Source organism: Neovison vison, chromosome 2 (assembly GCF_020171115.1).
Source record: "Neovison vison isolate M4711 chromosome 2, ASM_NN_V1, whole genome shotgun sequence".
Lineage (NCBI taxonomy): Eukaryota > Metazoa > Chordata > Mammalia > Carnivora > Mustelidae > Neogale > Neogale vison.
The window spans coordinates 99,184,258-99,209,386 of record NC_058092.1 but is presented as its reverse complement, the minus strand read 5'-3'; the positions used below and the strand labels follow the sequence as shown (position 1 = coordinate 99,209,386).

At 35.0% G+C, this 25,129-nt stretch overlaps 1 protein-coding gene across 2 annotated transcripts in view; it reads right to left on the bottom strand.

Moving 5' to 3' along the window:
- Positions 1 to 24,061: 24,061 nt before the first annotated feature.
- SYCP1 (synaptonemal complex protein 1) overlaps positions 24,062 to 25,129 on the bottom strand; it is a 131,626-nt gene continuing 130,558 nt past the window's right edge. For both annotated transcript variants that reach the window (XM_044236488.1, XM_044236489.1), the window contains 2 exons: positions 24,322 to 24,411; positions 24,062 to 24,199 (listed from right to left, as the gene is read on the bottom strand). In XM_044236488.1, coding sequence (XP_044092423.1) covers positions 24,062 to 24,199; positions 24,322 to 24,411 — 228 coding nt within the window. The remainder of the gene's footprint in view (positions 24,200 to 24,321; positions 24,412 to 25,129) is intronic.

Sequence of the window (25,129 nt, the reverse complement as noted above, 5' to 3'; positions counted from 1 at the left end):
ATCAACAATAATACAGTAATAGTAGGGGACTTTAACACTCCCCTCACTGAAATGGACAGATCATCTAAGCAAAAGATCAACAAGGAAATAAAGGCCTTAAACGACACACTGGACCAGATGGACATCACAGATATATTCAGAACATTTCATCCCAAAGCAACAGAATATACATTCTTCTCTAGTGCACATGGAACATTCTCCAGAATAGATCACATCCTCGGTCCTAAATCAGGACTCAACCGGTATCAAAAGATTGGGATCATTCCCTGCATATTTTAAGACCACAATGCTCTGAAGCTAGAACTCAACCACAAGAGGAAGTTTGGAAAGAACCCAAATACATGGAGACTAAACAGCATCCTTCTAAAGAATGAATGGGTCAACTGGGAAATTAAAGAAGAATTGAAAAAAATCATGGAAACAAATGATAATGAAAACACAATGGTTCAAAATCTGTGGGACACAACAAAGGCAGTCTTGAGAGGAAAATATATAGCGGTACAAGCCTTTCTCAAGAAACAAACAAAGGTCTCAGGTACACAACCTAACCCTACACCTAAAGGAGCTGGAGAAAGATCAAGAAAGAAACCTTAAGCCCAGCAGGAGAAGAGAAATCATAAAGATCAGAGCAGTAATCAATGAAATAGAAACCAAAAAAACAATAGAACAAATCAACCAAACTAGGAGCTGGTTCTTTGAAAGAATTAATAAAATTGATAAACACCTGGCCAGACTTATCAAAAAGAAAAGAGAAAGGACCCAAATAAATAAAATCATGAATGAAAGAGGAGAGATCACAACTAACACCAAAGAAATACAAACTATTATAAGAACATACTATGAGCAACTCTACGCCAACAAATTTGACAATTTGGAAGAAATGGATGCATTCCTAGAAACATATAAACTACCACAACTGAACCAGGAAGAAATAGAAAGCCTGAACAGACCCATAACCAGTAAGGAGACTGAAACAGTCATTAAAAATCTCCAAACAAACAAAAGCCCAGGGCCAGACGGCTTCCCGGGGGAATTCTACCAAACATCTAAAGAAGAACTAATTCCTATTCTCCTGAAACTGTTCCAAAAAATAGAAATGGAAGGAAAACTTCCAAACTCATTTTATGAGGCCAACATCACCTTGATCCCAAAACCAGACAAGGATCCCATCAAAAAAGAGAGCTATAGACCAATATCCTTGATGAACACAGATGCGAAAATTCTCACCAAAATACTAGCCAATAGGATTCAACAGTACATTAAAAGGATTATTCACCACGACCAAGTGGGATTTATCCCAGGGCTGCAAGGTTGGTTCAACATCCGCAAATCAGTCAATGTGATACAACACATCAATAAAAGAAAGAACAAGAACCATATGATACTCTCAATAGATGCTGAAAAAGCATTTGACAAAGTACAGCATCCCTTCCTGATCAAAACTCTTCAAAGTGTAGGGATGGAGGGCACATACCTCCATATCATCAAAGCCATCTATGAAAAACCCACCGCAAATATCATTCTCAATGGAGACAAACTGAAAGCTTTTCCACTAAGGTCAGGAACACGGCAGGGATGTCCATTATCACCACTGCTATTCAACATAGTACTAGAAGTCCTAGCCTCAGCAATCAGACAACAAAAGGAAATTAAAGGCATCCAAATCGGCAAAGAATTCAAACTATCACCCTTCGCAGATGATATGATACTATATGTGGAAAACCCAAAAGACTCCACTCCAAAACTGCTAGAACTTGTACAGGAATTCAGTAAAGTGTCAGGATATAAAATCAATGCACAGAAATCAGTTGCATTTCTCTACACCAACAACAAGACAGAAGAAAGAGAAATTAAGGAGTCAATCCCATTTACAATTGCACCCCAAACCATAAGATACCTAGGAATAAACCTAACCAAAGAAGCACAGAATCTATACTCAGAAAACTATAAAGTACTCATGAAAGAAATTGAGGAAGACACAAAGAAATGGAAAAATGTTCCATGCTCCTGGATTGGAAGAATAAATATTGTGAAAATGTCTATGCTACCTAAAGCAATCTACACATTTAATGCAATTCCTATCAAAGTACCATCCATCTTTTTCAAAGAAATGGAACAAATAATCCTAAAATTTATATGGAACCAGAAAAGACCTCGAATAGCCAAAGGGATATTGAAAAAGAAAGCCAAAGTTGGTGGCATCACAATTCCGGACTTCAAGCTCTATTACAAAGCTGTCATCATCAAGACAGCATGGTACTGGCACAAAAACAGACACATAGATCATTGGAACAGAATAGAGAGCCCAGAAATAGACCCTCAACTCTATGGTCAACTAATCTTCGACAAAGCAGGAAAGAATGTCCAGTGGAAAAAAGACAGTCTCTTCAATAAATGGTGCTGGGAAAATTGGACAGCCACATGCAGAAAAATGAAGTTGGACAATTTCCTTACACCACACACAAAAATAGACTCAAAATGGATGAAGGACCTCAATGTGAGAAAGGAATCCATCAAAATCCTTGAGGAGAACACAGGCAGCAACCTCTTCGACCTCAGCCACAGCAACATCTTCCTAGGAAAATCGCCAAAGGCAAGGGAAGCAAGGGCAAAAATGAACTATTGGGATTTCATCAAGATCAAAAGCGTCTGCACAGCAAGGGAAACAGTTAACAAAATCAAAAGACAACTGACAGAATGGGAGAAGATATTTGCAAACGACATATCAGATAAAGGACTAGTGTCCAAAATCTATAAAGAACTTAGCAAATTCAACACCCAAAGAACAAATAATCCAACCAAGAAATGGGCAGAGGACATGAACAGACGTTTCTGCAAAGAAGACATCCAGATGGCCAACAGACACATGAAAAAGTGCTCCATATCACTCGGCATCAGGGAAATACAAATCAAAACCACAATGAGATATCACCTCACACCAGTCAGAATGGCTAAAATCAACAAGTCAGGAAATGACAGATGCTGGCGAGGATGCGGAGAAAGGGGAACCCTCCTACACTGTTGGTGGGAATGCAAGCTGGTGCAACCACTCTGGAAAACAGCATGGAGGTTCCTCAAAATGTTGAAAATAGAACTGCCCTATGACCCAGCAATTGCACTACTGGGTATTTAGCCTAAGGATACAAACGTAGTGATCCAAAGGGGCACGTGCACCCGAATGTTTATAGCAGCAATGTCCACAATAGCCAAACTATGGAAAGAACCTAGATGTCCATCAACAGATGAATGGATAAAGAAAGTGTGGTATATATACACAATGGAATACTATGCAGCCATCAAAAGAAACGAAATCTTGCCATTTGCGACAACATGGATGGAACTAGAGCGTATCATGCTTAGCGAAATAAGTCAAGCGGAGAAAGACAACTATCATATGATCTCCCTGATATGAGGAAGTGGTGATGCAACATGGGGGCTTAAGTGGGTAGGAGAAGAATCCATGAAACAAGATGGGATAGGGAGGGAGACAAACCATAAGTGACTCTTAATCTCACGAAACAAACTGTGGTTTGCTGGGGGGAGGGAGGTTGGGGGAAGGGGGGTAGGGTTATGGACATTGGGGAGGGTATGTGCTTTTGGGTAAATTGGAAGGGGAGGTGAACCATGAGAGACTATGGACTCTGAAAAACAATCTGAGGGGTTTGAAGTGGTGGGGGGGTGGGAGGTTGGGGTACCAGGTGGTGGGTATTATAGAGGGCACGGCTTGCATGGAGCACTGGGTGTGGTGAAAAAATAATGAATACTGTTTTTCTGAAAATAAATAAATTGGGAAAAAAATGTGAAGAAAATCAAGCCAAGACCCATTGTAATTAAATTGCTTAAAGCCAGTAAAAAAGAGAAAAATCTTAAAAACATCCAGAGAAAAAGACACATAATGCAGAGTAGAACAAAGATAGTGACAGATTTCTCACTGAAACATTCAAGTCAAACTAAAAGGCAGTGGGCCATATTCTTTAAAGCACTGAAAGAAAAAGAAAAAAAAAAACTATCAACACAGAATTCTTAAGTCAGCAAAAATATCTTTCAGAAATGAATGGAAAATAGACACTTTCCCAGACATACACAATCACAATCTGAAAGAGTTTATCACCAACAGATCTGCAACATAAGCAGAAGGAAATGATACCAGATGGAAACCTAGACAAAAGAATAAAGAGCACTGGAAATGGTAATTACATGGGTAAAAGATTTTTGTATCATTATTTACATTTCTTTAAAAGATAATTAAATGCTTTGGATAAAATAACAATACTATAGGGGTCATAATATATGAAAAAGTAAATTACATAATAATAATAGCACAATGGCCAAGAGGCAAAAGTGTTGCAATGTTCTTATAACCCATGTAAAATGATATAATATCACCTGAAGGTAGGCTAAGATTAAGTTAAAGATCAATGAAGACTTAATACTTAAACTATTAAAATAACAAAGAATTATAAGTATTAAGTCAACAAAGTAAATAAAATTGAATTATAAAACATGCTCAATCCAAAAGAAGTCATAAAAAGAAGGAAAAGGTAAAAACAACAACAAAGAAACAATAAAATGATGGGTCAAAAATAAAAACAACAATAAAAAGATGGGTCAAATAGAAAACAAGATGATAAATTTAAATCCAACCATATCAATAACTGCATTAATTTAAATAGTCTGTGGTAGGCAGAATTTCAGAAAGCCCCTAAGATTCATGACTCCTATTATGTATACTTTGTATAATTCCCTCCCCTTGAATATGGGTAGGCTCTTTTAAAAGATCAGAAACTGAAAAAGAAAGACTCAAAGAGATAGCAGATGCTCTCCTCTTACACTTGAAGAAGCAAACTGCCATGTTGAGGAGAGGGCCAAATGACAAGGACCTCAGAGTGGCCTCAAGGAGCTGGGAGTGACCCCTGATCATAAGCCAGAAAAAGAGAACTTAACTCATACAGTTGCTAGAAACTGAATTATACCTACAACTTGAAGGAGCTTGGAAGCAGATCTTTCCATAATCAAGCCTCCAGGTGAATGATGCAGCCTATTGGCAACTTGACATCAGCTTTGTGAAGCCCTGAGCATAGAGCCCAGGTAGGATGCACCAGACAAGTGATCCATGTAAACTATGAGATTATAAATTTATGTTTTAAATTGCTGTTTGTGGTAATTTCTCACTCAGCAAATTAACACATGTTATAAACACACCAATTAAAAGGCATAGACTGTCAGAGTGGAGGGGGAAAAACCCTACTCAATTACATGCCACCTGTAACAAAATTACTTTAAATGAATAAACAAGGTTACAAGTTAAAAGAATATAAAATTGATATAGCATCAATCAAAAGAAAGCTGGAGTAACTATATTAATACATAGTAATATTTTAATATATATCATATGATATTAATACAATATTTCAAAGACTATTACCAGGGTTAAAAGGGTCATTTGAAGATGATAAAGAAGCTAATCTATCTAGAGGGCATGTAGTAACAAACCCTCAAATTACGTGAAACACTGATAGCACTTCAAAGAGAAATTTGCAAATCCATAATTGTAAATGGAAATTTCAACACCCCTCTCTCAATAGTTGATAGATGAGAACAATTGATAGATAAGATAGATAGAAATTTACTAAAGATAGAGAAGATTTAGGGATGCCTGGGTGGTTCAGTGATTAAGCATCTGCATTCAGCTCAGGTCATGGTCAGCCCAGAGTCCTGGGATTGAGCCCTGCATCAGACTCCCTGCTCTGCGAGGAGCCTGATTCTCCCTCTTCCTCTGCCTGCTGCTCCCCCTACTTGTGCTGCCTCTCTGTCAAATAAATAAATAAAATCTTTAGAAAAGGTAGAGACAAAGATTTAAACATTATCCAACATTTCCTAATTGATATTTGTAGAACATTCCATCCAAAAAAAAAAAAAAAACAACCACATTCTTATAAAAAGATTGAAGTCATACAAAGTATAATCTCTGACAAAAATGGAATTAAATTACATATAAATAATAAAAAGTTTTCAAGAATAACCTCAAATATTTAGAAACTAAATAACACACTCTATATAACCCCTGGGTTGAAAAAACATTTAAAGGGAAAATTAGAAAGTATTTTGAATAGGATGAAAATTAAACACAACACATAAAAATTTGGGATATGCAAGTAAAGCACTTAGAGGGAAATTTATACCACTGCATGCCTGGGAAGATAATGCCTTAGAGAAGATAATGTTCTCAAATCAATGACTTTAGCTTCCTTCTTAAGAATTATAAGAACAAAATAAGCAAAGGAAAGGAAATAAAGGTTAAAAAGAAAAATCCATTAAATAAAAAAACAAGAGTAGAAAAACATCAGTGAAACTAAAAGTTAATCACTTGAGAAGATCAATAAGATCAATAATCTTCTAGACATACTGAAAAGGAAAAAGATAAACACCTATTACTAGGATTAGAAATGAGAGAGGTGACATCACTACAGACTCTACAGGTATTAAAATCATAAGTGGCAGGGGGCTGGCTGCCTCAGTCATAAGAACATGCAATTCTTGATCTTACGGTCATGAGTTTGAGCCCCATGTTGGATGTAGAGATTAGGTAAATAAAACTTAAAAAAATAAAAATAAAAAGTAAAATGATAATAAGGCAGTATTATGAACAAAAAAATCAACAATTCAGATAAAACTGACAGATTCTATGAAAGACACAAACTACCAAAGGTAATGCTAATAAATAAATAAATAAATAAAAATATTAACTTGAATAGCCCTTTACCTATTAAAGAAATTGAATTTGTAATTAAAAACATTCCCACAAATACTATTCCAGGCTCAAATGACTTCACTAGGGAAACTCCACAAAACTTTGTAAAAAAGAAATACAACAAAATTTACATAAATACAGAAGGTAACAGACAATGAAACATTTCTCAACTCATGTGATGAGAACTACATTACCAATTGTATACAAACTCATATTCTTCAAAAATGTGAAGAGAAGGAAGTACATCACAATACATTATATGAAGTCAAGATTATCCTGATACCAAAGCTAGACAAAGACATTACAAGAAAAAAAAGGAAAAGATAGACAGTAGCCTTCATGAAATTCTTCATAAAATTTTAACAAATCAAATCAAATAATATGTAAAAGGATAAAGCATGACCAAATAGAGTTTATTCCAGGAATTCAGGTTTAATTTGTATTTAATCAATGTAATTCACTATACTAACAGACTAAACAATAAAAACAATACACTGTGAAAAACAATAAAGAGGTTCCTCAAAAAATTAAAAATCGATATACCACATGATTCAGTAATTCCATTACTATTTACCTAAAGGAAAAGAAAAAAACACTAATTTGAAAAGATACATGCACCCCTATCTTTATTGCAATATTATTTATAATAGCCAAGATATGGAAACAACCCAAGTGTCCACTGATAGATAAATGGGTAAAGAAGATATGGTATATATGTACAATGGAATACTCAGCCATTAAAAAGAAAGAGATCTTGCCATTTGCAACATTGGTAGACTTTGAGGTTATTATGCGAAGTGACCTAAGTCAGACAGAAAAAGACAAATACCATATAACTTCATTTACATGTGGAGTATAAAAAATAAAACAAATGAATAGACAAACAAACAAACAAACAGAAAAAGACCCTTAAATACAGAGAACAAACTGATGGTTGCCAGGGAGTAGGGGGTGTGAGGCAGAATGAGTGAAGGGAAGTGGAAGATACAAGCTTCCAGTTATAGAATAAGTCACAGGAATACAATGTATAACAAAAAGATAATAATCAATGGTATCATAATAGCATTGTATGGTGACAAATAATAGCTATACTTGTGGTGAGGATAGCATACCTATAAATCACTTTGTATACCTGAAACTAATGTTGCATTGTATGTCAATAAATAAATAAATATTCATCATGAGTCTTAGGAATATACAAATTAAAACTTAAGTGATGTGCTACCACACAATTCTTGGGATGTCTAAAATTTTTTAAATGACATATCAAGTATTAACAAGGATGTGGAACAACTGAAATTCTCACACACTGCTGGTGGAAATATGAAATGGTATCATTTGTCAAATAGGCAATTTCTTTTTTTTTTTAATTTTTAATGTCTTATTTTTTATAAACATATAATATATTTTTATCCCCAGGGTACAGGTCTGTGAATCGCCAGGTTTATACACTTCACAGCACTCACCAAAGCACATACCCTCCCCAATGTCCATAACCCCACCCCCCTTCTCCCAACCTCCCTCCCCCCAGCAACCTTCAGTTTGTTTTGTGAGATCAAATAGGCAATTTCTTAAAAAGTTAAACATTCACCTATATGATGACCCAGACATTATACTCTTAGCTACTTACCCAAGAGAAGTGAAAGGACATGTTCCTACAAAGACTTGTACACATTCATAACATCTTTATTTGTAAAAGCCAAAAACTAGAAACAACCCTAATGTCCATCCAAAGGGGATAAAAAATAATGACATATACATACAATGGAATATTTTTTCAATAAATAGGAATAAGCTATTGATACAGTAATAATATGAATGAATCTCAAAAAATAATTATGTGTAAAAACCAGACCCAAAAGAAAAAAAATTTGTCTCCATATGACTCTGTTTAGAGGAAATTCTAGAAAATACAAGTTAATCATAAAAGAAAAAGCAAATTAGTGAGTGCCTAATATGGGGAACAGGAAGGAAGAGCAGAAAAGAGAGGTTGCAAAGGAGCAGAGGAAACTTTGAGGGGGGATGAATATATTTATTATATTGATTGTGATGTTATCTTGATTGTGATAGCATATACATATGTCAAAACCCATCAAATTGTGTCCTTTAAATATACGCAGTGTTATGGTTTGAATTGTGTACCCCAAATTTCACATGCTAAAGTCCTAACCCCTAATATCTCTGAATGTGACCATATTTGGGAAACAGGAGCATTACAAATGTAATTAGATGTCTTTCTGGAGTAGGGTAGTCCCCTAATCCAATATGATTGGTACCCTTATAAAAATGGGAAATCTGGACATAGACACATGGACAGGGAGAATGCCATGTGATGATTGGAATTATGCTGCCACAAGGCAAAGAACTATCAGAAACTAGGACGCAGACCTGGAACAGATCCCTTCCCAGTATCTTCAGAGGGAGCCTGGCCCTACTCACATCTTTTCTCAGACTTCTAGCCTCTATGACTGTGAGACAATAAAGTTCCATTGTGTAAGCCACTCAGTTTGTGGTACTTTATTATGGCAGCCCTAGGGAAAAAATACATGCAGTTTATTGTACGTCAGCTATTCCTCAACGAACCCATTTTTAAAAATTCAGTCTGTAGGCGTGCCTGGGTGGCTCAGTGGGTTAAAGCCTCTGCTTTCAGCTCAGGTCATGATCCCAGGATCCTGGGATCCAGCCCCGCATCAGGCTCTCTGCTCTGCGGAGAGCCTGCTTCCTCCTCTCTCTCTGCCTGCCTCTCTGCCTACTTGTGATCTGTCTGTCAAATAAATAAATAAAATCTTAAAAAAAAAAAATCCAGTCTGTATAAAAGGTCTGTGCCCACTTCTCTGGCTTCATGTCATACAACTCACACTCTACCCATTAACACAATGTTCCCTTGAACATTCTAAATTTGTTCTTCCAACAGGACTTTTTCATTTGCTATTGTTCCTTATGAAGAGCTTTTCCACGTTATCCAAATGGCTTGCTCATCAGGTCAGTTTAAAAACTACTTCCTCAGGGCACGTATTGCATGGAGCACTGGGTGTGCTGCATAAACAGTGAATCTTGGAACACTGAAAAAATAAAATAAAATAACTACTTCCTCAGAAAAGCCTTCCTTCACCAACTCTACTATAGTACCTTGGACCTGTCATTTATTTTAGATTTTATTTATTTATTTATTTGAAAAAAAAAAAAAAGAAGGCATGAGCAGGGGGAGGTGGAGGGGCAGAGGGAGCAGGATGAAGAGATTCCCTGCTGAGCAGGGAGCCTGACACCAGGCTCAATCCCAGGATCCTGAGATCATGACCTGAGCTGAATTCAGATGATCAACCGAGCCACCCCGAGTGCCAACCTTGTCATTTTTTAATTCATTATCTCACACTTTCTTTATAGAACTTAAAACTTTGATGTTTTGTTATTTGTTTACAGGTTTATTTTCTATTTCTCCCCTTCCAAATAGGATGTTAGTACCCTACATGGAGGGTATTATCTGTCCTGGTCATCACTGTATCCTTAGATTTCAAACTAGCCTATTATATATACTAGATGTTCAATTAATATTTATTGAATGCATAAATAAATGGAAATAGATAGCTTTCCCAGGGTTTATAATTAGAAACATAGAGAGGTTATTAATTACTCGAATGTTCTGGGTTTTGTTTTTTTTTTTTGCATTTTTTTTAAGTAGTCTCTGCCCAACATGGGTCTTTAACTCACCACCCTGATATCAAGAGTCACATGCTTTACCAACTGAGCCAGCCAGGCACCCCAACTTCTCTGATGTTCTATAGATAGTTACAGGCAAAGGCAAGCTAAAAAGTTTCCTGATGTCCTTATATTGCATTCAAATTTTAACTCATTTTCAAAGGAAAAAAAAAAGCCACCCACAATCTTCAATTAGCTAAAGAGAGGAGCGACACTGGAATATGAATCAGACTTACTGACTTTCTAGTTTGCTCTACTTCCATAAAGTTCTAAAAATCCTGTGCAACAGTTTTTTAAAAATCAGTTTATCTATCTGAATTCTGAGTTATCAGTAAGAGTCATGTTAGAATAGTCTGCCATTTGAAGCAAAACCTGTTTATTAAACTCTTTCTAATGCTTTCTTTTAAAACAATACAGATAAATGATAGCAAGTAGAGCTGGACCTAATGTGTATGTTGATCATTTCATTATCATGAAACTCCCAAGTAGAGGGACAAAATTGATTTAATATGTATAAAAACTATGTCAATTTGCTTCTCTTTTCTGGGAACATATTAAAGCCCCTAAAATGTCAGATTTATATGAATTTACATAAGCTTCTTCCATCCATTTGAAAGCATTTTTGAAATTAAGGTTATATATAAATGTTAATAGGAATTGCTAGCATCTTCAGTAATAATATTCATAGTGTTATAAAGTCAAATCAGTATCAAGTTTTCTTTCCTGTAAATAAAAACTTATCTGTTGATCCCTTAGTGTAATATCATTCACTCTATTTTTGTTACTTTATATAAACTCTTGGTAATTAGATATTATTTCTCTGGCTGAATAATATGAGCAGTATTAACTGTACTCATAATAACATGTGCAGCCATTTCCTAGCAGCTAATCAACAATATTAATCAACAATGTTAACACTAATTTTGAGTTATTAACATTGCCAAAAATTATTTCAACTTTCCTCTTCTTTGTTTAGTATACCTTTTATTTTAAAAGAAGTTCATGATATTTTATATGCAAAAATCAATAAGATTCTATTAGCAAATTAATCTACAGTAGCCAAGAAATAATAAATAGTGCAGTTAACTTTCTTCGCTACATGTGTGTACAAAACAACTGAAGTGAGAGAAGCCAGACACAAAAGATCACATATGGTGCAACTCCATTTATCTAAAATATACAAAATAGGCAAATCCATAAAGACAGGGCACTCTGGCAGTTACCAAGAGCTTTAGGGAGTGTGAATGGGGAATAACAGCAAGTGGGTATAGCAAATGGATATTCTTTTGGGGTTGTGAAAATGATTTGGAACTATATAAAGGTAGTGATTGCACAACATTTTTTACAGAACAAAAACAAGCAATCCTAAAATTTGTATGGAACCACAAAAGACCCTGAATAACTAAAGCAGTCTTGAAAAAGAAAAGCAGACCTGGAGGCATCACAATTCTGGACTTCGTTATATTAAAAAAGCTATAGTGACTGGAAGATAGTATGGAGGTTCCTCAAAAAGTTGAAAATGGAGCTACCCTATGACCCAGCAACTGCACACTGGGTGTTTTCCCTAAAGATACAAATGTAGTGATCTGAAGGGGCATGTGTACCCAAATGTTTATAGCAGCAATGTCCACAATACTCAAACTATGGAAAGAACCTAGATGTCTATCAACAGATGAATGGATAAAGATTATATATATAATCTTTATCCATTCATCTGTTTATATATATATATATATATATATATATATATATATATATATATATATACACACACACACACACACACTGGAATACTAGGCAGCCATCAATAAGACCCAAATCCTGCCATTTGGAATGACGTGGATGAAACTAGAGGGTATTATGCTGAATGAAGTAAGTCAATCAGAGAAAGACAATTATCATATGATCTTTCTGATATGAGGAATTTGAGAGCCTGGGCAGGGGCTCATGGGGAGTAGGGAGGGAAAAAAATGAAACAAGATAGGATCTGGAGGGAGACGAACCATAAGAGACTCTAAATCTCATGAAACAAACTGAGGGTTGCTGGGGGATAGGGGTAGAGATGGGGTGGCTGGGTTATGAACATTGGGGATGGTATGTGCTATGGAGTGCTGTGAAATGTATAAGCCTGATAACTGAAGACCTGTACCCCTGGGACAAATAATACATTGTATGTTAATTTTTAAAAAAGCCATAGTGATCAAAACAATATGGTACTATCCAAAAAAATAGACACATAGATCATGAAAGAATAGAAAGAATAGAATAGAAAACCCAAAATAAATCTAAAACTATATGGTCAATTAAACCTCAACACAGCAGGAAATATCCAGTGGGGAAAAGACAGTCTCTTCAACATGTGGTACTGAGAAAACTGGACAGAAACATGCAAAAGAATGAAACTGGACCATTTTCTTACACCATACACAAAAATAAATTCAAAATGGACTAAAAGCCTAAATGTGAGACCTATAATCCTAGAAGAGAGCACCAGGCAACTTTGACATTGGCCCTTGCAACTTTTTTCTGAATAGTTTTCCTGAGGCAAGGGAAACAAAAGCAAAAATAAACTATTGGGATTTAATCAAAATAAAAATCTTCTGCACAGTGAAGGAGTCAATAAAATTAAAATGTAGCCCACAGAATGGGAGAAGATATTTGCAAATGACATATTTGATAAAGCATTAATATTCAAAATATATGAAGAACTTATAAGACTCAACACCCAAAAAATAAATAACACAGTGAAAAAATGGGCAGAAGACATGAACAGACATTTCTCCAAAGAAGAACATACAGGTGGGCAACAGACACATGAAAAGACACTCAACATCACTCATCATCAGGGAAATGCAAATCAAAACTACAATGATATTACCTCACACCTCACATCTTGTCAGAATGGCTAAAATCAACAACATAAGAAACAAGAAGTATTGGCAAAAATGTGGAAATTTTTTGTCATCTCATGGTGACAGATGGTTATCACAGTGATCACTTTGTAATGCGTATAAATATTGAATCTCTATTTTGTATACCTCAAACTAATATTATATGTCAACAACACTTTGATTTAAAAATACATTTAAGTGGTTATCACAGATTGAGGGAAGGGAGGAATGAATGGGCAGAGCACAGAGAATTTTTAGGACAGTGAAAATATTTTGTATGATACAAAATGGTGGGTACCTGTCATTACACACTTGTGAAAACCCATAAAATATACATCAAGAGTTAATCCGAATGTAAACTATGGACTTCAGGTAATAATATTGTATTGATATAGGTTGATCAGTTGTAACAAATGTATTACTTTGAATAGGATATTGATAGAGAGAAAGACTATGCTTGCATGGGGGAATGTGTATATGGGAAAATTCTGTACTTTCCACCAATTTTGCTGTGCACTTAAAATTACTTTAAAAAATAAAACCTATTAATTTATGCAGAGGGTTGGAAATTCCAAGAAAGAACTAAAAAGAAATGCAAGAGATCAAAAATACCATAACAAAAATAAAGAATGCCTTTGATGGGCTCATTAAAAATTTTTTTTGAATAAGCTAATATGTAAATTTGATTATTTTTTCTAGCCTTGAAACTTGAATTCTATAAAAGCTTTCCTCAAAGCCTTCATTGAGTATCTGGCTGCCCTCCTCTCTGAAGCAATCCCTCAAAGCCCTCATTTTAATGCTTTGCTAATTTTAAATGTTTGGAAGTGACTTCAGCACCATGGACTTAAATTCAACTGAAGTACTTAGATGTTTTTCTTCATGAAGTGACTGCAAGAGAAGAAAGGATGAAAAATTGCAGTTCACCTGGCTTCAATCTTTTATCCTTTTCCTTACATTTGACAGGCATTCTCTTCCTATAATCTCTGTGAAAATTAGGAATTATCAGATTCAGAATGATTTAGAGGTTCCAAAAATAGTACTGTATCTCTTGGTTAATATGAAGTTAACTTCTAATGAGAGACTACCTACAGGTTTTTATGTAAACAGTGTTTCCTGAGTTATTGAAAATAAAGAACCAAAAATATTTTTCTTCAAAAAAAAAAAGTCAATGATGAAGATAAAATGAAATCATGACAATACTGGGGCGCCTGGGTGGCTCAGTCAGTGAAGCATCTGCCAACAGCTCAGGTCATGATCCTGGGGTCCTGGGATCAAACCCCACATCAGGTTCCCTGCTCAGTGGGGAGTCTGCTTCTCCCTCTCCCTCTGCCTGCTGCTACTCCTTCTTGTGTTCTCTCTGTTAAATAATTAAATAAAATCTTTTAAAAAATGATAATACTAATATAAACCAATTGAAAATTGAAACAAGGGAAAAAGAATAATGAATAAAACAAATAGAAAACAAATGACAAGATGATAAACTTAAACCCAATCTCAGTAATTACATTAAATGTAAATGGTTTAAACATTCAAAATTACAAAGCAAAGATGCTCAGATGAGATGGAAAAAAATCAAGACTGACTCTATTCCATCTACAACACAGTTTACCTGTAGAGATACACATAGGTTGAAAACAGAAACCAGAGAAGGAGACAAACCATAAGAGGCTCCTAATCATAGGAAACAAACTGTGGGTTGCTGGAGAAGAAGGGGTTAGGGAGATGGGTAATTGGGGATGGACACTGGGGAGGATAATGTGTTGTAATGAGCACTGGGTATTAAATAAGACTGACGAATCACAGACCTGTATACCTGAAACAAATAAAACAATATATGTTAATTAATTGAATTTAAAATTTTTAAAAAGGATAGAAAAAAGAAACACTATTGCAGACATTAATTAAAAGTTAAACGCTATATGAATCTCAAAGTAAACTGCAGAACAAAGAACATGCCATATAATCAATATAATAAAGGGCCAAATTCATCAAGAACAGAAAAGCAATTCCAAATGTGTATGTAACTAAAAACAATCTTCAAAATATATGAAATAAAAACAGAATTGAAAAGGACAAATAATCTACAATTATAGTTGAAAATTTCAACAGTTTACTCTCAGGAATTGAAATAAGTACACAAAATATCAGAAAGGATATAGAAAATTTGAACAATCCTATAAACCAACTTGTCCTAATTGATAGAAACAGAACATTCCATTCACCAAAAGCAGTACATTCTTTATGCACCTGAGTGTATACAGGACATTCACTAAGAGAGACTATATCCTGGGCCATAAAACAAGTATCAAAAATTTTTTAAAAACTATAATGATACTGAGTATATATTCTGACCAAAGTGAAATTAAACTAAATATCAACAAAATATATCTGGAAAATTCCCACATATTTGGAAATTAAACAACATACTTCCAATATTCAATGGTTCAAAGCAAAAAAATCCTAAAGTACATTAGAAAATATTTAAAACTGAATTGAAATAAAAACACAACATATCAAAATCTGTAGGGTGCAGCTAATATAGTGCTTAGAGAAAAACTTAAGTGTACATATTAAAAGAAGACTGGTCAAAAATCAAGTATTTAAGCTTCCATCTTGGAAGTAAAGCAAAGCAAGCCCAAAGTAAACAAAATAAAGGAAAAAAATTAAGATGAGAATGAAATCAAAGAAATAGAAACATAAAAATCAATAGAAAAACCAATAAAACCAATTTTTTTCCTGAAAAGATCAATAAGATCCATAAACATCTACGTAGACCGGTCAAGAGAAAAAAAATAAGACACAAGTCAGCAAAATCAGATAAAAAAGATTTAAAAAGAGCCTTCACTACAAATCTTATAGACATAAGATGATAATGGGAGAATATTATGAACAACTCTATTGCCAATACATTCAACCACTTAGGAAAAAAAAAAGATGCATTTGATGAAAGATAGAAATTACCAAAATTGCCTCAGGAAGAAATAGTAACTCTAAAAAGATACATACTTATCAAATAAAATTTCAAATTAAATATATTACTTCAAAGAAATTTCCATTTCCAGATTTTTTCACTGGTGAATTCTATCAAACATTTAAAAGAAATAATACTGATTTGATATAGACTCTTTCTAAAATTTACAATGAGGGAATGCTTCTCAACTCATGTTATAAGACCAACTTACCTTGATAGCAAATCAGACAAAAATGTTACAAAAAAAGAACACTAGTCACCATTCTTCAGAAAAATTTTAGCAAACTGAATTCAAGAATACATAAAAAGAATAATAAGTCATGACCAAGGGAGGTTTATTTCAGAAAGTCAGAGTTGGTTTAACATTCAGAAATCAGTGTAATTCAAATATTAACAAACTAAAAATAATATACCATATGATCATGTCAAAATGTACAGAAAAAGTGGTGCTTGGGTGGCTCAGTTTGTTAAGCATCCTGAGATCCTGAGATCAAGCCTCACATTGGGCTCCCTGCTCAGAGCAGGTTCTGCTTCTCCCTCTCCCTCTGCTCCTCCTCCCTGCTCATGCTTGCACTTGCTCTCTCTCAAATAAATAATCTTTTTTAAAATACACAGAAAAAGCCCAAGAAAATCCAACATTCATTCATGACACAATTTTCGACAGATTAGCAGTAGAATGAATTCCTTCAATCTGATAAAATATATCTAACATCATACTTAATATTCAATAATTGGGGGAAAGGCAAGGATGTCCACTCTCATCATATCTGTAAAACATTGTACTGGAGGTACTAGCTGGTGCAGTAAGGCAATAAAAAGAAAAAGAATATAGATAGGAAGAAGTAAAAATGTCTTTAGCTACAGATCTACATAGAAAATTCTAGGGAATCTATAAAAATGCTAATGGAACAAATAAGTGAGTCTATCAAGTTTTGGGATATAAGTTCATTAGATAAAAATCTCCATCATCATCTCCCCCCTGCCACACCATATATGGAGGGGCTGACCATACCACACTCACACCTTCTTTTTGGATCCTAGGCACTACAGATGGGTACTGCTAGGGGGCCATCCTTAGGCCCATCTACCTGCTGTCCTGCTAGGTAACCTGCCTTAGCTCCCATGCACCAAACACCATCAGTCCTCTAAAGCAGATGCAGACCTCAGCAAAGCAGACTTCCTCAGTCAGTAGAGCTAACAACAGCAGACCAGTGCTCCATGCCAATCTGGCCTTTCATAGACAGTGGCCACTATTACTGGACAAAGCTGCCTAGGGTTAGCCTCTCATGTGTCCATTTTGTGGGAACTGTAACTGCTGAGTTAACTGTAAGTTTTCAAAAAACCTAGGAGAAGCAGGTGTGTGGTAATAAGGGCTACTGCAGGCACCAGTCTAGCAATATGAGTTCTATTGATATTTCAGGTACTCCCAATACAGGAAAGAGCCTCCAATTTGGAGCTAGGGAACTTCTAGAGTACAGGTCCTCCTTTCCCAGTGTCCCTCTTGAATTTTCACCTTTATATGGTGAGTCAAATCCTTTAAAACCCACTGAAAGTCCTCTTATCTTGGGCATACATAAGACTTGTCTGATTACTGAAAATGAGAGCTAACCATGATTAACACTTGCTTTACGCTAGACACCTTTCAAAATGTCTATTAACTCATTTTCTCTAGTTTTAAGTATCATCATTTTATAGAGCTAAAGAAGTTCAGCCACACAAAAGTTATTATTCAGACCATGAACTGAGCAGCAATGTTGGGATTCCAAATTCAGTCGGCCCAAAAAGCAAAAATAAAAACACATACTTTAAACTGACACATACAACATGGCAGTCTGGCCTGAAGAATTAGTTTTGACTTCAGTAAACATGATAATCTAATAAACTGTATTTGTAATTTAGCTGATAAACAGAATATGCAAAAGTCTCAGATATTATAAGGACTAGAAATTTTTTAATGTAATAGTTGTTAATATTGGTGAAAAGAGAGATTCTCTACTTACTGAGACTAGGTCATTTAATGACTATAAATTTACTTGGAAAATCATTGGGGAAAACATACATTTGATGAATCGTAAATCAGGGAGAGGCTTCTTTTAATAGCCACATCAAGGGATGCCTGGGTGGCTCAGTTGGTTAAGCGGCTGCCTCAGCTTGGGTCATGGTCCTGGCATCCTGGGATTGAGTCCCATATCAGGCTCCTTGCTCCGCAAGGAGCCTCCTTCTCCCTTTGCCTCTGCCTGCCTGTGTTCTCTCTCTCTCTGTCAAATAAATAAATAAAATCTAAAAAAAAAAAAAAAAGGCCACATCAAGCAAGTAACACAGAAATACTTTTTAAAAATTAAAAAATAAAGGCACCTGGGTGGTTCAGTCAGTTAAGTGTCTGTCTTCAGCTCAGGTCATGATCCCAGGGTCATGGGATCGAGCCCCATATCAGGCTCCCTGCTCAGCAAAGAGCCTTCTTCTCTCTCTCCCTCTGCTGCTCCCCTGCTTGTGCTCTCTGTCTCTTTGTCAAATAAATAAATTTAAAAATTAATTAATTAAAATTAAAAATAATTTGGAAACTATTAGAATTAAACAATTTGTATTACAGTTTATATCTCTTGGTTAGCACTAGAGAATAATGTTTACTTTGTAGAATCCATTTTTGTCATAGACTGTATTTTCAACTTTTAATTATATAATGATTTATACATTTAATATATATTTCCACACGGGTGACTACATAACTTTACTATAATTCCTAGACAACATCAATTAAAATTTTTAATATACATAGCTATAGGCCCATCAATTCCAAAATTAATAATTTACAGAAATAAAATCAGTAACATTAGCGTTGTTCATAGTGCAGAAAACTGGAAACAAGGAGAATTCACATACCAGTTAAGATAGAGTAGGTTATGCCAACAATCATAGACAACCCCAAACTCTTAGGGGCTTAACACTACAAAGTCTTATTTCTTATTCATACTACCTGACCATGATGGGGCAATTTTATTCTATGTAATTTTCATTCACAGACATAGGACGACGGGAGTTTCATCATCTGTAACATCACAAATTGCTGCAGCAGGACAAAGAGTGTGATAGAGGGTCTCACACTACTAATCAAATACTCTAGCACAAGAGTAATTAATGCACAACAGTTCTCCCTAAACTTATTGGCTGGGACTTACCATACAGGCTCACCACGATGGAAATGGAAATCTAATCTTTTCACATGCCCAGAAGAAGAGAAGAAAACAACTAGGTATATGTGATCATAAAAGTCTCTACTACATTTTAATAAGTTGCTGAATTATGATATATCCATGAAATATTACTACAGCCACTTAAAATAATGAATTGGAAGCATACCATATGTCATAGATTTTCATGAGATACTAAGTAAATTCTAAAGACTCTGAAAAGTATATACATCATCCCATTTTCGTAAACTATGACCAAAGAACCCTGTGTGATATACGCATATGTAAAAAATACCTAATTAAATACATTATTATCTACATCTATCATTAAGAAAAATAGGAAAACTTTTTTCCACACCAGGAGGAGGAGATTTGGCAGAAGGGTCCCTAATGTGTGTAGAAAGGGGAAGAAAGAGAGTGAGAATAAACAAAAGAAGGATAAAAAGAGGGCATTGAGATTTTATATGATTATGTTTATATACTGATGTAAATTATGTACATGCATTAGAAATCAAGTCATTTTTCAAAACCATCTTTTCCCTTTAATTTTGATTACTTTCATAGGCCTCAAATTACTGATCTGTAGAAATTAAATCTTTTCATTTCCCTCCAGCTCTAAACTCTACGATCTCATAACTTAAATAATGTTAAGTCTTATCTGTCTCCTGTTTGTTATTTCCTATTTCTAACTCAGAGCTGACCTTCCACTGATTAAAGTTCTGGATGTACTTCTCTAGCCTGCAGACTATTAATTATACTGAATTCAGGTTGCCTGAGTTATAAATAATTCATTTCTAACCTTTATATCAACCACAGCAAGTTGCTCTTTGACATCATGAATTTACATTTACATGAGTGGGAGATATTTTATTACTGTTAAAGTGACAAAATCACAGATATTTTTCTTAGGTTAGGTATTAAACATAATCTAAAAGTCTGGAACTTAAATTTTTAGTCTAAGAAATCTTCCCATCTCCTACTTGGACTATTTCAATAGGTACAATATCTTTATCTTGTTCCAATTTACCTTTATTGAGCTTTCTAAAGACTGCTATTTATTCTGGCTCTATTTATTTTCTCTTGTCCTTCTAATACACCTATAACATCTTTTTTTTTTTTTTTTTAGGATAGTGAGCATGTGAGTGGGGTGGGGAAGGGTAGAAGGAGAGAGAAAATCTTAAGCAGGCTCCACTCAGGACAGAGCCTGAGGCAGGGCTCACTCTCACAACCCTGAGATCATGACCTGAGCAGAAATCAAGAGTCAGTTGCCCAACTGACTGAACCCACCCAGGAACCTTCTATAGTATTCTTATTTATGTCCAAAACTCACCTCTTCTAGAAGACCTTCTCAGAAGCCAAGACATGAAATTATCTTTCACGTCTCTGTATCTTACATTTACATACTGTTGAATCACTTACATTATAAGTGATTCATTTGTTTACACACTTATATTTCTTTTATCATGTTGTTAGCCACCAAATAAACATCATTAGTTTTTGATGTAGTATTCAACGATTCATTAGTTGTATAGAACACCTAGTGCTTATCACAACACATGCCCTCCTTAATACCCCTCACCCAGCTATCCCATCCCCCCATACTTCTCCCCTCTGAAACCCTCAGTTTGTTTCCCAGAGTCTATAGTCTCTCATGATTCGTCTCTATCAGTGATTCCCCCTTCAGTTTTCCCTCCCTTCCCCTATCATCTTCTGTGCAATTCCTTATGTTCTACATATGAATGAAACCATATGATAATTGTCTTTCTCTGCTTAACTTATTTCACTTAACATAACCCCTTCCAGTTTCATCTATGTCAATGCAAATGGTGGATATTCATCCTTTCTGATCACTGAGTAATATTCCCTTGTATATATGTACCACATCTTCTTTATCCATTCATCTGTTGAAGGGCATCTCGGCTTCTTCCACAGTTTAGCTATGGTGGACATTGCTGCAAAGGGGTCTCTTTAAAAAATGGTGCTGGAAAATTGACAGCTACATACAGAAGAATGAAACTAGACCATTCTCTTACACCATACACAAAGATAAACTCAAAATGGATGAAAGACCTCAATGTCAAACAGGAATCCATCAAAAACCTAGAAGAGGGGTGCCTGGGTGGCTCAGGGAGTTAAGCCTCTGCCTTTGGCTCAGGTCATGATCTCAGGGTATTGGGATCGAGCCCCGCATCGGGATCTCCACTCATCAGGGAGCTTGCTTGCCCCCTTCTCTCTCTCTCTGCCTGCCTTTCTGCCTACTTGTGATCTCTGTTAAATAAAATAAAATAAAATAAACCCTTAAAAAAAAAAAACCTAGAGGAGAACATAGACAATAACCTCTTCAACACTGGCCCCAGCAACTTCTTTAAAGACACATCTCCAAAGGCAAAGGAAACAAAAGCAAAATGAGCTTTTGGGACTTCATCAAGATAAAAAGCTTCTGCACAGCCAAGGAAACAGTCAACAAAACTAAGAGACAACCCACAGAATGGGAAAAGATATTTGCAAATGACAGTACAGATAAAGGGCTGGTATCCAAGATCTACAAAGAACTTCTCAAACCCAGCCCCCGAAAAAGAAATAATCCAGTCAAAAAATAGGCAGAAGACATGAACATGAACATGAACATGAACATGAACAGACACTTCTCCAAAGAAGACATACAAATGGTTAACAGGCATATGAAAAGATGTTCAACATCACTAGCCGTCAGGGAAATTCAAATTAAAACCACAATGAGATACCACTTTACACAGTTAGAATGGCAAAAATTAAGAAGGCAGAACACAACAATGTTGGCAAGGATGTGGAGAGAGGGAAACCTCTTACACTGTTGGTGGGAATGCAAGCTGGTAGAGCCACTTTGGAAAACAATTAAAAGATTCCTCAAAAAGTTAAAAATAAAACTACACTATGATTCAGCAATCACACTACTAGGTATTTACACAAAAGATACAGATGTAGTGAAAAGAAGGGGCACATACACATTTATATTTGCTACTGGACATCAAGTCATTGAAAGCAGAGATTGTATATCATACAGATAATCCCAAATCCAATGATTTATGCTTTCAGGTATTGACACCCAGAAGGATTTGACACAGGGGAATACTCCCTTCTTGAATCTGTAATTACACTTCACTTCCCTGTCCTTAATCTTTGCAGCAACTCCTTTATTGCTTGACTTTTAAATGTTCCAGTATCCCAAGGCTCAATTTTTTTTCTATTAACTATACATTCACTGTCATAAAGAGAGTGCATTCAGTCCCATGCTTTAAGTGACATGTATATGTCAATGACTAGTAAATAATGATCCTTCTGGAGAACTCCAGATTCATTTGTTCAATGACCTACCGACTGCTCCACTTAGATATCTAAGATATCTCAGCTATTACGCAGCACCTCCCCCACAAAAAAAATTACATAGCTCAAAACAGAACTTCAAGACCCAACTTTGCTCCTTGTCTTTCCTTCACCTCATCCTTATTTCAGGAAATATGTCAGCAAATCTTTTTGGTGCTTCCCCTTTTGCAGCAACCTTGGAAGCCAGTTGTTGAGCGAGGCAGAACTAAAAGCTGGAAGGAGCCAGGTTTCCTGAATCACTGCCTGGAGGAATGCTGCTTACTAAATAGGAACATTTATGTTGGACTTTAGAGAATTGAGAGGTTGATGAATGATTAGCCAGAGAAGCTAGCATTACCTCAACTAATACACTAGTCTTGTTTTATTTTAAAATGTTTGAAAATATATAGCTTTAAATATGAAATATCACATTATCCAGTCTAATAATACTCTAAAAAATACTTGCTCAGGAGACTCATCGTAAATTTTCAATTAAGATATCAGAAGCTGGAAGTCCCCAAACCATATCCAGGTTCATTTATTTATTGTCTATTTCCCTCACTAAAATGTAAGCTCTAGAAGAACAGAGGGGTTATTTTTCTGTTCTGTTCATTGTCATATCTCCAGTATCTAGAACTGTATTTGATTCATAGAAGGCACTCAATAAATACTTGTTTAAATTAATGAGTGTTGAATAAATAATGTTAGGAAGCCATACTGGTATAGCCTTCTTTTCCTACAACTGAAGGGCACTTGTCAATTTTATAAACAGATAAAACTGCTTCAGAACTGTGAAACTTCACCATAACGGCCTTAAGATTTAAAAAATATCAACATTATGATCAGCTGTCCAGATGACTTCACAGAATCAATGAAAAGCATTTATTTGCATCCAAATATTTTAATAATAAAGAATAAAGAGTACATCTCAATGTGTTCCTAGCATTCAATAGATAACTTCACAAATTTGAAAAATTAAAACAATTTTTATGAATACAAGAAAGATGAAAACAAAATATAATCATCTTATCTGAATAGAATTACAAGGTTTCAGGTAATGTGGTAATTTAGGCCAAAACATAAAAATCATAAAAAACAAATTATGTAGATACAAAAAAGTCTCAATGTCAGAAAATGTTTGGCTCTTCAGAAAATAAGACATCTTTAAATTAACTATAAATCTCATGTTATTAGACTCCTTAATCACACTGATTTTCTGAGATTAAACAAATAACTTCTCTGCATCCTTTAGTTTTTTTTTCCTATCCATTTTAGCAATTACAGCCCAACGATCTTCCCGCATTTTCCTTGTAGCTCCAAACTTCAGCGTAGATCCAGGGGTGGTTAGAGATGATGGGGTCTGAATACAAAATCAAATTAAATCAAATCAAAATATGTTTAATTTAAAAAGATAAAGTTCACCTTTTGAAATTTGATTTCTGAAGGAAAAATGTAAAACTTCCTTAAAAAAAAACACACTACCTTTTTTGGTGTTCTGACACAAAGATGAGAAGTTGTTGGATTATTATTCTTGTATAATTTTTTCAATGTCTCCTCCTCTGAAACCATGCTCTTAAAGAAAAATACAAAAAATATAATCTGGGGTCTGTCATCACTAATACTAAAATTTTGTCCATATATGACAGAGAGGAGGAGAAACACAAGGAAGGGAAAGGGGGAAGGGAGAAAGAAAGGAGGTGAAAGAAGAGAGAGAAGAGAAAGAAGAGAGAAAAGAAGAAGAAAAACTGAAGGCAATGACAAAAATACTCAATCTTCCAAACAAGGATAGAGATTTAGATTCTATTAACAATACTGCATTATATGAAATACTAATAACTATATTTTATTATATGAAATACAACATGTATATTAATAGTACTTTTCTACTGATTTCTACTTCAGTTTCAGTTTCTACTTTTCCTTCCACTCCACTTCCCCCCAGCCTATTTACTCAAACTCACTTTGGCCTTTATAATAGCATGTATAATCCTATAAAAATTATTATGTTATCAACTATCAACTTATGAGTATTATAATTCCCCCAAATAATAATAGCTAACACTAATTTAGTAATTTATGTTAGGAGCTGTTTTAAGCACTTTGCCTATTTTAATTAATTTTAATCCTCACAATAATTTTATAAAGTAGGTATACTATTATCATCCCCATTTTAAAGGTGAAGAACTGAGACACAGAAATGTTAAGTAGTTTGCCTAAGATTATACAACTAGTTAAGAGGTGGAGCTGGGATTCAAATCCAGACAGGCTGGCTCTAGAAATCCACTCTCTT